Here is a 17,181-nt window from a genome sequence, read left to right on the forward strand (position 1 = left end):
TGTTTGAAAAACTGCAAGTTGCTTCTGGTGTGAGGGAAAGATAACAATAAAACAGCAGAGTTTGTCAAAACTAATGGGGTCGTAGCCGTTGTAGGTATAAACGTTTTTGCTACTGCATGGAATTCTTCCCCTTTCCCCACATTACACTTGTAGGTATAAAGTGGAAGAATTCTATACAGTAGCAAAAAAGTTAAACTTTTGTTTATGCTTCAAGTACATCATATATAATTTTTGCCCCTTTGAGCAAAAGTGAATAATCGGATTCTTCTGTAAGCTGAGGGCAGTCTACAGAAAGGTACAACCACTTTACAAGTTGGATAAGAAAAAATAAGAGAATAATCTGACTCTTCTATAAACTAGGGCCCTTCTAGTCATCCCTAAAACCCAGGAGGAAGTGTGTTAAAGTGTGTTTTTTCCAGGTTTCAGTTCCCACCCCCAAACCCCCTCAAGCCCCTCATCCCCCCCCCCCAAATGTACCAGTGGAATCTGCTGTCAGAACAGTACTGCTAACACCCAAAAATTACATCAGAAGGTGGGAAGGAGCTTGAAGAACCGATCCCAAGGTACAATCCTCACAGGACCAACACCTGGAAACCTAAGACAAAAAGGGCCCATCCAGAAAGGCCTTAAAAGACCTGTCTGGGTCTTTACCAGAGGCGTCCAAACAATGCCCCAGAAAAAAACGATTTAACTTGGAATAACCTTGATTATTCCAAATTGATTAAATACCCCATTAGATCCGGGCCTTCTGGAAAGGGGTGGATCTAATGGGCTATTGGGCCTGTGGGGACTATTCCCCCAGGTAATTCCAGGACTACCCAGAACTATTCTGAGGTGAGTCCCCATTTGCATCCTGAACCTTTTGGGCTTGCTCATTTGGAAGTGTTTCTGACTCTGATTGAACCTTAGAAAACATGAAAAAAATCAAATAAAAAGGAAATTTCCTCTAGTAATGTGTGATCCTAATAAATTTTCCTATTTTTAATAGGAAAGTACATACATCTTTTAAAACATATATATTGATTTAAGTTGGCATCTTATTTGTACTTACTATTGAACACAATTGATTTCCTTCTGGCCACAGGATTGTCCTGAAAAGGAGGTAAACAGCTGCATTAGGGAACTGCTTGGCAGAGCTAAGCCATCTGAAGCAGATGCCGTGAGATTGGAGTAAAGCTTGGCTCACCTTCAAAAGAAGAACTCCGAGATGGATGGAGGCATTCCTCAGAGCGTGAGAACATTAGCTTGCACCTTCTTCCCAAATCAGAAGCATCATGGCCAGGATCCAAGTATGTCACATCCAGTAATAGATGTTCCAGGAATTTGTTTCATTCCCATTTCAGTTGACACACACAGCTTTTACACCACTTAGGTTCTGCTCTGACAATTTATTCAGGTGCTGTGGATGGAGGAATCATTTCTTTCAAGGTTCTCTGACAGAATATCTCTCAGTGGAAATATTGGGTTATAGCAGGGGCAAATGATGGTGTTGCCTCCCCAAATACAAATTTGCCCCAGCAGTGAAAATTTCTATAATTGAAGCAACATAACACTTCATTTAGGGTTTCATGAGTACAGCTTAGGCCTAATGAAAAATTCAGTGGAAACTTGAGCCCCATCTACACTGCCATATAAAATCTGGATTATCTGCTTTGAACTGGATTATATGACAGTGTAAACTAATATAATCCAGTTCAAAGCAGACAATCAAGATTTTTTTTTTTATGACAGTGTAGATGGGGCCTTATTTCAGTCATGATTTTGCAGTAAAACTCCTTACAGTATGCACACCTTTGGATGATCTAATTGAATCCTGGTGTGCATATACAGGGGGGGGGGGGAGTTTATTCGAGTGGACAAACAGGTTGAAAAGTTACTTTTTCAAAACATCTTATGTGAGAAAACAGATTGTAATAATAAAAAAACACAATCAAGAACCCTGCCCCTTTGAAAGATATATCAGTTGCTAGGCTAAAGTTGAAATGATTGAGTTAAAACAATTGCGAAAACATATCCTGTCCCTCATTCCAACTCAAACCTACTGTGGAGATCTGGATTTCTCCCAATCAAGACTGGAAGACCAGACTACCAGTAAGAAAACCTAGTTGCTAAATTAGTGTTATATGGGACTGATTTAGAAGTTAGAAATATTTATTTCTAATGATTGGATTCTTAGCAGAAAAATCAACCTTCCATTTTCAACAAAGCAGAAAATCAGTTTTCAGAAAACACCTTCATGGAACTCTGGCCTCATCGATCAACTATGATATGGACCATCTTTCTATCCAGTGCCCACCATCATTCCCATCTAAACCAGCAAAACAAAGACTATTAACTCTGACTGATTTTGCTATGCACATAATCAATGATTTTTTGTTTTAAGAAGATAGATATGGGGTTTAAGGACAGAAACAGTGCCTTGTTTAACAAATAAAAATAAGGCTAGTGAAGAAGGAGTAGGGTTACTATTGCTTTCCTCCACCAATGAGAGGTTTTAGAAGAATTGATATTTATGACTGTGTTTACAAAATCATGGTCCATTGTTGTTTTGTCAATTTAAACCATTTCTGATGTAAGACAGTCCTGCAACCTATCACAACATTTTTTTAAATCTAAAAATATGTGACCTCCCTGGGGTCACCAGGGATTCAAATCCTGTTCTACAGAGTCATAGTCAAACCTCAAACCAGTACACCATGCAGACTCCTTTTAGACATGGTAGGACTCAGCAAAACAAGTCATTACAGTGATAGCTTGGGGCGAGCGTTAATGTGAACATGTCAACCTTTCAAATTCTTGGTGTGTCTAAAAGTAATTAAAGAATATCCACAAACACACAAATATTTCAAGTTCTTGAAAAGTTATTTTCCCAAAATGCTGTTCATATAGCTGAGATGGTCAAGATTTATATCCTAATTATATCCTAAATCCGTAAAAGACCACTTTGGTAGTTGGTCTTTTACGGATTTACAGTAGATAAGAAGAATCCATATTCTTTTGTTTGTCAAAACCTGAAATTGTTAGGAACAATAGATATAAATTTTCCTGTCAAAGTTGCCTACCTTATATTATGCTGTGGACCATATCACATAGAGTTGCAAGATTTCAGTGTGAGATTTTCATTGGTGTATATTTGATGGTCAAGTCTTTGTATAATAGTTAACTCTGACTGGCTATTTAGGCTGGATGTACACTGCCATATGATCCAGTTTCTGGATCCAGATTATCTGCTTTGAACTGGATTATATGAGTCTACACTGCCATATAATCCAAACAGACACATAATCTGGATTCAGAAACTTGATTATATTTCAGAGTGGATGGGACCTTACCTATACTGCCATGCTGACTGCAGTGAGGTCCCTTACAGAAAAAAAACAATATTGATGATAATGCTATTATGATTTCAAAACTCTTATATGGTTGACTTTATCTCATCCAAACTTGAACCTGAAGCTTATTATGTCAATAAACCATAGTAAATATGGTATATTGTATGCTATGGGACAGGTAAGTGATGGTAGATATATAAAAGATGTATACTTGAACATATCCACATCTTATGTCCTTGTATCAAATGTTCCCAACAACAGGTGATTTATCACTAGTGTACAAACCATCTAGTCTTGTGAATTCAGCATCTGTTCAATATGTGGATATTTTTAATTAGCCCTACAACAATATAGCCCAATTAGAAGACCTGTTTCTCCAGGGAAATGGGTGGAGGAGAGGAAAGGAGCAAATGGACACACACCTGCTGCCTTCCTGGGAAGATCTAATCCAACACTGGATGCTCTACTTTTGGTATAAAATTTAATATGAAGTTCAGCAAATGACATTGATGTGGGTTTTTCAGGAGTGGTAGGATTTAAGTATTCTGCGAGGCAGTGCTGACTGGATATGACTATCATGTCACATATTCACGATGGTCATGTGCATTATTTGAGCCATAATCTCTTGTCTGAGTGTTGTTTGTATACATAAATCTAATTGCAAGTGGGAGGAGGGGACAAGTGGGACTCCCACATAATTGGGTGGCGAGGAGAAGTGGGACTCCCATACACACTCTCAAATATGTTGTTCTTTGAAATATATATCCCCATAATAGATTAGACACTGGCATTTTCTTATGGAGAGGCTGAGAAGAAGGAACAACTACTTTCAAAGGAGAATTAGCAAACTATAGTTTACATCAATATTACCAGAAAATTGTCAAGTTTTTCAATTAGAAAAAAGAATCAACAAAATGAAGTCTATGTTAAGATCTCTCTTCGACACCATTGAAGTTTTGCTTCGCTTTCTCTATTACAGTCTGGAGGAATTAATTTTAAAGTTTTCTTGTTATAAAAAAAATGTCGCTGGGAAAATAGTGCTTATTACGGGATCTGCAAATGGAATTGGAAGAGAGCTCGCAATACAGTTTGCACGTCTTGGTTCCATCCTTGTTCTCTGGGACATCGATGAAGAAGGTAACAATGAAACAGGAGAGCTTGCCAAAGCCAATGGGGCTCTAGCTGTTTGTGCCTACAGGTGTGACGTTGGGAAAAGGGAAGAAATCTATGCAGTAGCAGAACAGGTAAATTTTTATTTATGCTTCAAGTACATTCTGTATAATTTTTGCCCCTTTGAGCATGAAAGTATTTGACAAAGCAAATCATTTGACTCTTCCATAAACTGAGGGAGGTATACCGAAAGGTACAACCATTTTACAGGTCAGATAAGAGAAAGTACTTGGATACAAATCATTTTAGGCTGTAATCACATTAACTAAATTTTAGATAGAATGCCATTCATTTTCAATGTTTATAATCATTTATCCAATGTGCAATTTCCAATATAATGTAAGTATTCTTCACTATATCAGCATTTCCAATGCAATTCCAAAATGATTACTTGCCCAGTGGCAAATTTCCAGTCGAGTTCAGTCCAAAAACAGGACATGTTCTGCAGTTTATCCACCTCCCTGGCCCTATGCTACCTTGTTGCTCTACTCCTGAAAACCTGATGACTCCAGCAGACCTTGAAAATGATCAGCCTCAAACTCTACCACAGCCATCGGCTAGGACCCTGTCCTACATCTTATCCACTTCCCCAGCCCTATGTTACTTCATTGCACCAGCCCTGACCCAGCCCTCTCATAGCTGTCTAGGACCACTTTGAAATTCCGGCCATTAGTAGTTTGAATCTTGTCCGATGGAATAATACTGGAAATGTGAGTGGTTGTTTTAACAGTATTATGTTTAGGTTTTCTAATCGTTATTTTATATGATTTTCTGTTGTAATTAAATGCTTTGCCCTATGCTGAAAACCTCCCTGAGTCCCCTTGGGGAGATACAGCTGCATGCAAATAAAGTTTATTTTATTTTATTATGATAGGACTCATTTTTCATAAAATTTCAAATTATTATGTTAAAACCATACTGTTTCCTCCTACACATTCTCAAATCTTTATTCTGTTTCTCTTCTAAATGGTCCCTTATTGAAAAAGCAAATCTAAAATACATTTATTGAAACAAAAACAAAAAAACCATGAAAAAATCATGGATTACATAGAGCAGTCAGTGATTGAATCTTGGCAAGACCAACACATGACACAAGAAATATTGTTTCTTTAATACATCTAAGTTGCTATGCAATCAGGAATGGTCATCTTCTAGGTCAGGACCATATGTGCAGCTACCCTCTCATGGCTCCAAAAGAGACTCATGGGGAGCCTAACTAATACTTTCAGACCTGGTGTTAATCTTTGCCTGTTTCTGCTATAGGTAATGTTAATAAATTAGGGTGAGAAGTTTTACTTTTTATTTTTTCAGGTTAGAAGAGAAGTGGGAGATGTAGATATCCTAATCAACAATGCAGGTATCCTGAAAGGAAAGACTTTCCTTGATCTTTCTGACTCTGATTTGGAAGAAACACTAGATGTGAACACTGCATCTCATTTCTGGGTAATGCTTTTTCATACAAAACTACATGGAATTCTTTTTACTAATAAATTCATACTTTGAATTTAGGTGTATTTCAGAACTTAAGGCGTTTTTAGATTGAGAAAACTAATCTCCATAGTACCATGGCAGTAATTATTTTGTGTTCTAGATTTACTTTAAATAAATAAACTGTCCAAATCTAGAATTTTAAAAAGTACACCCAATGCTTGAAAAGTACTCCAACATTGAACATGATATATTAGAATGCCACAAACCCTATTATCATTAATGCCGATGTTATGTCAGAAATATATTGAGGGATGGTGGCACTCTGTGGTGGGTTGAATCCATGGATTGTGAGCCTACAGATACAACAAGTAATGCTAAACCTCCTCTGAATAAACCTTTTAAAGAAAATACCCTCATAGCACTTAAGAATATGACACATGTATTGTTTCTCCTTTATATCTTTAGCATGTTGAACAGAATAGAATAAATAGTTTTATTGTCATTATATTCTTGTACAATGAGATTAAATCCCTTCCCTAGCACACATCACAAAAATAACACACCCATCCTCCACACCCAACCACCACTTCAAAGCCCTCAATGACACATCAATGCAAAACCATGGAGTTCAACATAGCCACAGCTCTAGGATAAAAGCTATCGCTCAGACCCCTTACACACAGCTGTATAGATTCCACATTGAATTGGGTTATAATTCGGTGGTTCTCAACCTGGCATCCCCAGATGTTTTGGGCCTACAACTCCCAGAAATCCCAGCCAGTTTACCAGCTGTTAGGATTTCTGGGAGTTGTAGGCCAAAAACATCTGGGGACCCCAGGTTGAGAACCACTGGGTTATATGGTAGCGTGGACTCAGATAATCCAGTTCAAAGCAGATATTGTGGATTATCTGCCTTGATATTCTGGGTTATATGGTTGTGTGGAAGAGCCCTCAGTCTGTCTTTGTCACCTTAACTGTCTACTAGATGGCAATAATTCAAAAAAAGAATATGCTGGATTCTTTGTCTTGTACTTGTCAGTCTGTCTCTGTTTGGAATGTTTGGAATTTGAAGTACTGGTCACCTTGGCTTCCAGCAGTTGCCAACCTGATCTATTCTAATATTCTAAAACATTATTAACAATAATATGGTCGCATCCAAATTCGATTCAACGTTCAGGGACTTAGTCCAAAGTCTGTCCATTATCAGTTCACATACATCAACTGCGATTGCTGCTAAGCCTGCTGCCCAATATGCCTAATATTAATGAGAATATGCCTAATATTTTTTAATATGCCTAATATTAATGAGAATTTACCAATTGTGTCACAGACTTGCAAAGCCTTTCTTCCAGCCATGGTTGCCCGCAATGAAGGCCATTTGGTTACTACTGCAAGTGTATCATCATTAGTGGGGAGCAATAAACTAACAGGTCAGTAACCTATGTATTTATTACTTATCTATTTTATCATGGCACAGACTCAAGCACAACTATCATAAATGGAACTGAATCAATGCAAACCAAAGAATCTAATTTGGGGAAGAAACAGGAGAATATGCAGCTAAGTTGATAGCTGATGTGGTACATTAGTTTGAGAAGTCTTACCATGTGTTCCAGTAGTACAAGGTTCAAATCTCCACTTGGGTCATGGAAACCCATTGGGTGACATTGGGCAAGTTACCCTTTCAGCCCCAGAGAAGGGTAATGACAATCGCTTGCTGAATAAAGCTTTTTAACATTTTTTTTGCAGAGGCATTATTAAAATATTTGATCATATGCAACAAATGCCCCAAACAGAAAACATTTTCATCTAATGGGTGATAAACAACAACAACAAACAACTTTATTTCTATACCTCCCTATCTCCCAAGAGGGACTGAGGGCGGTGTACAACAAAAAATCAGCAGACTTTCAGTGCCTAAGGAACTTAACATAATAAAGCATTTCAAATAATAAACAATCAAATAGACAACATCAAAATAAAGCACTTATGAAAATAATGACAGCTGTATCAATAACATGGTATAAGATTTGACTTCCCGTGAAACAAGAAAACAACAAGAATCAAGAAACAAACAATAACAAAAACATGAGGAGATATTTAAACTATAATTTGTCAAGCTATTTTCTAGATGGGCTGGGTTTTCAAGTGGAGGGGGATGAGTTGCATCAAAGAATGTTTTGATATGAAGTGCTTATATCTGCACATAAAAGGTTATGTCAAGCTTTATTACAAAACACTTCAACAAACCATCAGCCACAAAACATGACAGATCCGTCTGACATTCTACATCCTACAATTGCCTCGCAGAAGTTTTCCATCAGGGCAAAAAAAATCCTTGTTCTCACAGGGCACTTCCAGGCAGCAATTTATTGCAGGTGAAAATGGGTTAAAGTAACTTGTTTTCATCTGTGTTGTTGTTTCCATGCCTGCCCAGTAACATCTAGGAGGGCATGGGGCCATGAAACCAACCCCCAAAGCCCTCAAAATAGGAAGAAACTTACCGGGTACTGGCAGTCTCCTGGTGCACAGCAATTTGCTCCCCACCACCACCTCCTGATGCATCATTTATACATGCCAGGAGGCCTGTCAGAGATGCGTAATGGTGCCCAGTAAGTTTCTTCTTGCTTTAAGGGGTGCCTCTTTGCTTCTCCAAGCCCAAAGAAGCAAATTGGGCTGTGTGGACTGACCCCTCATTAGTCCCATGATTACCAGGGGTGAGTCCTCACAGGGTCCATGCCCCATTTATCCTCTTTTACCTGAGGAGTCATTTGTAAGCCTCAGGTAAAAGTCTGAATGGGTCCGCATTTTGGGCCCTCTCTGAAAGGGCCCACAATCGGTTATATGGTGCTTGTAAGTTCCATGCATAGAGATTTCTCTTCTCACCAACACTCTAGCCATCAGCCAACCTATTTTCCTCTGTCTCATTGTTTTTAAGAGTTACCAGTTTACCGAGAATTTCTGGATGTAAATCATTTTTAAAAATTACAGATAAATATGATAATAATTTGCTACTACAACATTTGTTACATTCAGTCATAATTTTCTATTTGCTGAATTGTGTTTAAGTCTAGATTTTGAGACTATGGTTTTTAAAAATGACATCTGAATCTCATTTTTAATATTATTTATGTAAGTATTTTATTCATACTTTAGTAGATTTCATCCTTTTCTGTCATCTTCTTGCTTTTTTTAGCTACTACTGCAAGTAAATATGCAACATTTGGATTTATGGAAGCCCTTGCTTTTGAACTGCAAGATGCAGGAAAGAAAGGCATTCAAACCACCATTGTCTGTCCATATTTAGTGGACACAGAATTAATTACTGGGGCACAAACACTGTAAGTAGTAAATTTCAAGTAGCAATTTATTCACAGATATTAAATTAGTACCTAAGCACAAAACTGGGATATTATGGGATCAGGAACTGCTTTTGCAATGAAAGTGAAAGCCAACATAGGTTTGTGAACCAGAAGCATGTTGCTAGAAATGTGTGGTTCTTTGGAAATTATTTTTTTTTCCTGTTCATTGAATCCACCTTTTTAAAAGAAAGATCATCCCAATTTTTTTTGGAAAAAGTGATGTGTCCTAAGAATTGTAGAATAGACTCCTCAAAGGGTGACAGGTTCTCCTTCTTAAACAGAGATTGGATGGGCATTTCCAAAAGTACTTTAGGGCCCTTCCAGACAGACCCCAAAATGCAGGCCCTGTCACGCTTTTACTGGAGGCACCCAAACAATGCCTCCAATAAAAGCAAATCTGGGGCAAAGCAAGAAACAGACTCCTGGAACTGTTTTTGCTCTGGCAACCCTCCTGGTGCATAAAAATGACATGCCAGGAGGCAGCAGGGGAGTGCAAATTGCTCCTGGCACCCCTCACCTACTGGTGTGTCATTTTTACGCATCAGGAGAACTGCCGGAGCAGCCTCATGGTCACCCAGTAAGTTTTTAGTTTAAGGTTTTTAAGGGTTGGAGTGGCCCAATGGAGACAATTCCCGGGAAAGCCCACTTCTTTTGGGCACCCGTGGAGACATAAACCCACTTCAGAGAGAGTTTCTTTAACCCTCTCCGAAGCAGATTAAAGCCCAATGTGAAGTGCCCTTGGTTATATATTCCTGCAAGGTAGAGAATATGCAGCTTCTTAGAAATATATTTTTTCTGTTTATTAAGTCAACTTTTTAAATATCTCCCCTTTAGGAGGGAATTCTTTTTTCCTATCTTGGATGCAGGTTACGTTGCAAAGGAGATGGTGGATGCCATTCTGAAAGAGAAACTTTATCTTGTCTTGCCATCATATGCCCGACTCCTCGTTCTTAAAATGTAAGAACATTTCTAATTTGTTACATCTAAATGTAAGGAAAAACTTTTCATTGTAATATGTAGGAAGTGAAATTGAAATGCAGCTTTGAAATTTGCGAAATTCTTACCTGAGGTCATATCTAGATTTTCTATTTTTAGTCACCTTTTTACAATAATGCTATTTTGTTCCAGACTTGTTTGACACAAAAGATAAATTGCTATCTTATGTATGCTATTGCATACCTGAACACAAGGTCTTGAATGTTCTAAGCATATCCATTTAAATAATCAATTTCCAATAAAATAAGTTGTTAAGAAGTGTGGGGAATTGTAGGGAATTTGCATTCTCTCTGGGCCCTTCGACACTGTCCCTATATCCCAAGATCTGATTCCAAATCATCTCTTTATCCTGGATTATCTGGCAGTGGGGACTCATATATTCCAGTTTAAAGCAGATAATCCGGGATCAGATCCTGGGATAAAGGGCAGTGTGGAAGTGTCCTCAGATACCTAATTTGGTCTTTAATTATTAAATATCACTCTTAAACATTTTGAGACACATTTAGTCCTCTTTCACTTCCCTTCATGGCAAAGGCAAGGGAGTTTGCAAGAGGCCATAGAAGTTGTTTCAAAGAATATTTGTGTTTAGACTATTGTTATGAGTTTTGTTATTCCATTCTTACTCCCAAGTACCTCCATTATTCACAGCTTAATTCAGTTGCTGCAAGTTGAATTCAAAGTATAAAAATAGTTTGCACTCAGTAAATTCAGCAGGAGCGAGAGAAGGAATAAATTCTTTCCCTTCTCAGTAAGCACAAAAAAATGCAATCTCCTGCAATCTTTCCTGGTTTATTTGTTCTTCTTTGTTATTAATGGTAGTAATCTTCACCATAGTTTGATGTCATTTTTACACATTTCCTGGTTTTCACCTGTGAAAATACTGGACAATATGAAATTGATATTTTATATCTTAGCTATGGAAGGCAGGAATAAAGTCAGAAACTTCTCTTTCATTCAAAAAGTAACTCCTGTGAGCAATTTTTGGCTGATAGTTTCACACAGTGGCCTCAATGCTCTTCCATCATGAAGGGCCTCAATTCACAATTCACTTCAGATTTATTGTAAGATGTAATATGGCATGAGGTGGCCCTAATAGAGGGAGATACCTACCACCTCAAGAAAGCAGCAGGAAAAATATGTTTCAAATAAGAAAGATTGGAAAATATTTACAGTATATAGAAATAGTCTGATTGTGCTCCTGTTTCTTACTCATATAGGCGTCGTTATTTGAAATTGTTCAACTCATCTGCCATATGCAAAATGGATTTCTTTGATTTTACAGCCTAAGATTTGGGTTGAAATGGCGCAGGGGGGTGGGGGGCTTCCTGACATGCTTTAAGAATAAATATGCATTTTTCCCAGATTTAACTATTTCAAAGTACTACATTGTTCTCTCCCCAGATTTTTTCCTAAGAAAATAGTTTACCTTCTTGCAGAATATCTTGGTCTCTTCCGTCTTTTTGATCACTTCAGAGGTGAACCTAAAAGAGGACAGAAAACAAAGGAAAATTGAGAAGTCTTCTCTAGACATTGGGAATATTTCAACGTTTGGTGAGCTACTGTTTTATGTATTTCTGTGATATTTTGCTTTGTCTGTCACATATACTACAAGTGAACAGTATTAAAGGTTAGATACTCAAAGCCAACAAGGAGCTGCAGTGGCACAATGGGTGAAAACTTTGTGCCAACTGAACTGCTGACCTGAGGTCAGCGGTTCAAATCCACAAGACAGGGTGAGCTTCTGCTTCTCATGCGGGGACATGAGAGAAGCCTGGCACAGGATGGTAACACATTCAGGCATCCCCAGACTACATCTCTGCAGACAGCCAATTCTTTCACACCAGAAGTGACTTGCTGTTTCTCAAGTTGCTTCTGACACAATAAAAAAGTTGTGTAAAAGTACAGCTTTCACACTATTGCTGGGATGGACTCAGAGGAAAGATTCATGCCCACATTCACTCAATTAGCAGGACCCTGGATGAAGTGGGCATTGTATTGTTGTAACTGAACAGTTTTTAAAAGATTTCTATTATTTAAACTTACATTCTATTTTACTGGTATGCCCTTTTAATATTTGAATTGTGTTGTTCTTTCAAAACTGCAAGCTGCTTTGAGTCAAATTGTAATGATTATGTGTATAAACATTGGGTTTTGTATAAACAATGGCTGTTTTGCTTCAAAACCATCTTTTGTGAAAATTTTAGGCAGTTGAGCCTTTTCACAATTATCATCTGAAAAGATGATGATGGTGATGATGATGACAACGACGACAATGACATCCCACTTTCCTCAAATATTTAAACATCTAAGGGAGAAGTAAGTGTCTTTTCCAAGGTCTGAGTGTTACTCTTTCTGGAGAGAAAGTATCTGACATTAAAGACAAACAATAATTAGTAGGTGTTCCACACATTGTCAGGTGAATTTTGACACATTTACAGAAGGAAGTGGACAAAATGAAGTAGAATACAATACTTAGAGAGGATGCTCTCAAAGGTGAGTACTGCATTTTATTTTTGTAGTAGTGAGGAAAAACTAAAACATCCCCCCCCCCCCAGGTTCCCTTTTTTAGCATGGCCTCCTTTTTCTGTATTTACATCTCCCTGTAATGCATAAGTGCTCTCCTTCAAATAAACTTTGGCAAAATATGGTCCTGACAAAAAGGATACTTGAAAGCAGAAGAAAAAATATACTGTTTAAATTTCAGTCTTCCACTAAATACTGTGCTACTCCCTTTCACTCCTAAAAACATACAGACTGAAGGAAGGAAGGAAGGAAGGAAGGAAGGAAGGAAGGAAGGAAGGAAGGAAGGAAGGAAGAAAGAAAGAAAGAAAGAAAGAAAAGGGAAGGCAAGGGAGGGGAAACATTAAAAAGGAACACTTTGGGTATCGCTATTTTAAAAAGTAATCCTTGGAAGGTATCTGAAATTCTCTAACTCATGCTCTAATAAACAAATGTAATTCCTTACTTTTGCAGCCTGAGCTTTGGGATAGAAAGAAGAAAATCCTGGCCAGTCCCCAAAATAATCTTTGTTTCCAGAATTAACCAGGGGCATTGTGTTGTTTTCTCCCCAGATTTCTGACTACAAAAGTGATTTCCTTCTCATAGATTATTTGAACTCTTCAGTGACATCTTAACTGAGGATTCTTCTTCTTGGCAACTGGTGGGCTTGATACTTGGATGATCTGCTGCTTCATACACTTCGTCCAGACCACGTATCTAGATGCTACATTAAATGCTAGCTATGCTATTAAAGCAAAAAACATTGTATAATTTTCTCTCCAGATTTCTGCATACAAAAGTGGCTTTCCTTCTTTTAGAGTGTTTGGACTCTTCAATAATTTAAATCACTTCAAAGGTCATGTTACAGAAAGCAGAGGACTGAGAAATGCTATACTGTATCTTAAATGATAAATCAACTTCTTAAAAGCTGGTAGATTTTATACCCGGGTGATCAACGGCTTCATATATTTCTTCCATACCAGCTTTTGGCTTTGGCTTATTCTGTAGATGCTACTTGGAATTTTAGATAGTCTGTTAAATCAAATCAAATACATGGTTGGTGACATTTGTCTTCATTTCACTGTAAAAGCATGATAATGTTTTATCTAGCAAGACATATAATTCCAAGGTGATATCCTAGATCAGGGGTCCTCAAACGGCCCTCCAAGGTCATTTACCCGGCCCTCGCTCAGGGTCAACCTAACTCCTTAATAAACATGTCATTTGCAGAAGAATATATGCTCCAGGATCTCAATCAGGACAAATTTACTCCTCTTTCACTTCGGGCCCATTCCACATAGCCCTAACTCCCAGAATATCAAGGCAGAAAATCCCACATTATCTGAGTGTGGACTCAAATAACCCAGTTCAAAGCAATATTGTGGGATTTTCTGCCTTTCTGTTCTGGAATATAGGGCTGTGTGGAAGGGCCCTTCCTTTTATGGAGAAGGCAAAGGAGTTTCCAAGGGCCCTTTCACACAGCCATATAGCCCAGAATATCAAGGCACATAATCTACAATTATCTGCTTTGAACGGGGTTATCTGACTCCACACTGCCATATAACCCAGTTCAAAGCAGATAATGTGGAATTATATTCAGCTGTGTGGAAGGGGCCTAAGTGGCCATAGAAGTAGTTTCAAAGAGTATAGTTTTGAGCCATGTTACTCCACTGACGATTTTGAATTCACATGTGGTTGGAGTAGCAACAGCTGGTTTTTCGAAGTGCCTAGGAACAAAATATCTAAATCATAGTTAAATTCTTCTGGGTATAAACAGAAGAATGTATGCATAAATGTATTAATTCTCTTATTTTATTCTGTTCTCTCCCACCTATAGTCTCATGGAGGGTTAGAAAAATTAAAACAGATACAAATAAATTTTGAGAGTATTACTGTACAAATGCTGGCTCAACAAAATTATTAATCTTTTCATTTTGTCATGTATTGTGCTGTTAATTAAGTAAACAGCTACATCAAACAGCTTCTAGGCAGAGCCAACCCAACTAAAATAGATGTGGTATGATTAGTGCTAAGTTGGGTGCAGGAATGCCTCAGAATACAGGGTTAGTCAAAATGAATAGGCCAATTCGGGTACAATTAATTTTCTTATTGGCCTATTCATTTTGACTAACCCTGTATGATGTTACCATGAACCCAATAGTCTCCTTCTCCCAGATCACAATCATCGTAGCCAGACTCCACTTAAGGTTAGAACTGATACTGGCGGAACATTGCCAATTGTTTAAGAAATATCTTTGACAGCAAGATAAGGAGTACATAATTAAATCACAGGAAGAGCTATATATCATGGACAAGGGAATCTCATGGTTTCAACATAGACAAATCAGAGAATATTATACTAAGGATAAAAAATGGCTTATTGCACAAAGAAACATTTTGGGACAAGATATTGAGCTCAGAAAGTAAAATGATAACAAAAATTTACAAGAAATCATTAGAATGGGCCACAGAGACAGAATTAATTAAAGATTGCATGGTGAAATGGTCTGCAAATATTGGACACTCAATTAATGTAGATGACTGGGAGAAAATATGAAATAAGAAAATAAAATATACAGATGCATTTGATTTAAAAGAAAACTGGCTAAAATGATGTATAGGTGGTACATTACACCTCAGAAACTGGCTAAATGCTATCCGAAAGTCAATGATAGATGTTGGAAGTGCGAAGAGCAATGTGGCATGCTTTATCATATGTGGTGGACATTGCTAAGTCATATTGGAAAAAATATTCACGAAAAAATAGAAAAGATATTAGATATAAAAATATAATTAAAATTAGAATATTTCCTTCTAGGAATAACTGACTTTGAAATAAGGATAAACTTTTTAACTATCTGGTGACAGTGGCCAGAATAAATTATGCAAGAGTGTGGAGAACAAAAGAGATCCCAACACAAGAACCATGGCTAATGAAGATTATAGACATTATGAACATGGACAAATTAACCCAACTGATGAGTATAAAGCAGAATACGAAGATATCAAAAACAGGTTGGCTACTGGTAAAGAACTTCATAACGCAAGAAAAACTGAAATAGGTAATAGATATAAGATAAAAAATAAATACCTAATGCTCCTAAGAAAGAACACAAGAAGGAGCTGGCCAATATTTTCAGGAGAGACTTTATGAACAAAGGAAGAAAAATATACCTAAAGTGAAGAAGACTGGAAGTCAAAATATATACCCTACCCTACCAAATTCCCTTCCCCTCCCTTACCCATTTTACCCCAAACTCTCAAACCTATCCTACTTCTTTTGTCCCACTTTCACATTTTCCCACTTTTCTATACACCACATATGTTCCCCCTCTTTTAATTGTATTTTGAAAAGTTCTAATAAAAATATATTATAAAAAAAGAAATATCTTTGACAGCATCATTTTTCAATAAGGAATATCTTGGATACTATTAGTTTTGTTCATCTATTGCTGTTTTGAGGCATTTGTTTTAAAGTTCTTTTGTGTTCAAAAAACATTGCTGGGAAAATAGTGCTTGTTAAAGGATCAACGAATGGGATTAGAAGAGAGCTTGCACCAAATTTTGCACTTGCTGGTTCCATTCTCATTCCCTGAGATATTGACAAACAAAGGAACAGCCAAGCTCCAATGGAAATCTAATGGTTCATACCTACAAGTGTGGCTAACGCAAAAGGGAAGAAATCTATTCAGTGGCAGATTAGATAAATGTGTGGATCCTCGTTGATGCGAGTTGTTTATTGTTCAAAAATGTCATATATCAATGTTGCCTTCATTAAACTGAAACTTTGACAGTTTTGCATGAGCACAGGAAAATATAGAGAAGGTACAAGGAATTTAGAAGTTAATAAAATTTACAAGATAATAGAGAATTCCTATAGAGTCAGCCCCCATATCGGGGATTTGGCCTTTGCGGATATGAATCCCTAGGTCCTTCATTGTTCCAGTGGAAGTTGTCCACAGAGGCTGGATCTACATTGCCCTATATCCCAGGATCTGATCCCAGATTATCTGATATGAACTGGATTATATGAGGGCCCTTCCAGACAGGCCCTATATCCCAGGATCTGATCCCATGTTTTCTGTTATCCCAGATTACCTGGCAGTGGGGACTCATATAATCCAGTTTTAAGCAGAAAACCTGGGATCATATCCTGGGATATAGGGGCCTGTCTGGAAGGACCCTGAGCCTAGACTGCCAGATAATTTGGGATAAGAAGATAATCTGGGATCAGATCCTCGGATATAGGGCAGTGTAGATCAAGTCAGAGTTGTGCTGAAGCTGCAGATCTTTATATTAAAAAGAAAAACAACTCAGCTATTACACTTCTCTGCCTGTAGAGGCCGCTGTTTTCTTAGATTTGATATATGATAACTGGGGAAAAATCAACT

The 17,181-nt window shown here is 37.6% G+C and overlaps 1 protein-coding gene across 1 annotated transcript; it reads left to right on the plus strand.

The window, feature by feature from the left end:
- The first annotated feature begins 4,014 nt into the window (after positions 1-4,014).
- Positions 4,015-12,489, plus strand: LOC132772817 (epidermal retinol dehydrogenase 2-like). The gene is made up of 6 exons (XM_060771675.2): positions 4,015-4,576; positions 5,814-5,945; positions 7,264-7,363; positions 9,130-9,274; positions 10,130-10,252; positions 11,693-12,489. The coding sequence occupies exons 1-6, from the start codon at positions 4,247-4,249 to the stop codon at positions 11,802-11,804; spliced, it is 942 nt and encodes a 313-aa protein (XP_060627658.1). The 5' UTR covers positions 4,015-4,246; the 3' UTR covers positions 11,805-12,489.
- Positions 12,490-17,181: the final 4,692 nt, after the last annotated feature.

This window comes from Anolis sagrei, chromosome 4 (assembly GCF_037176765.1).
Source record: "Anolis sagrei isolate rAnoSag1 chromosome 4, rAnoSag1.mat, whole genome shotgun sequence".
Lineage (NCBI taxonomy): Eukaryota > Metazoa > Chordata > Lepidosauria > Squamata > Dactyloidae > Anolis > Anolis sagrei.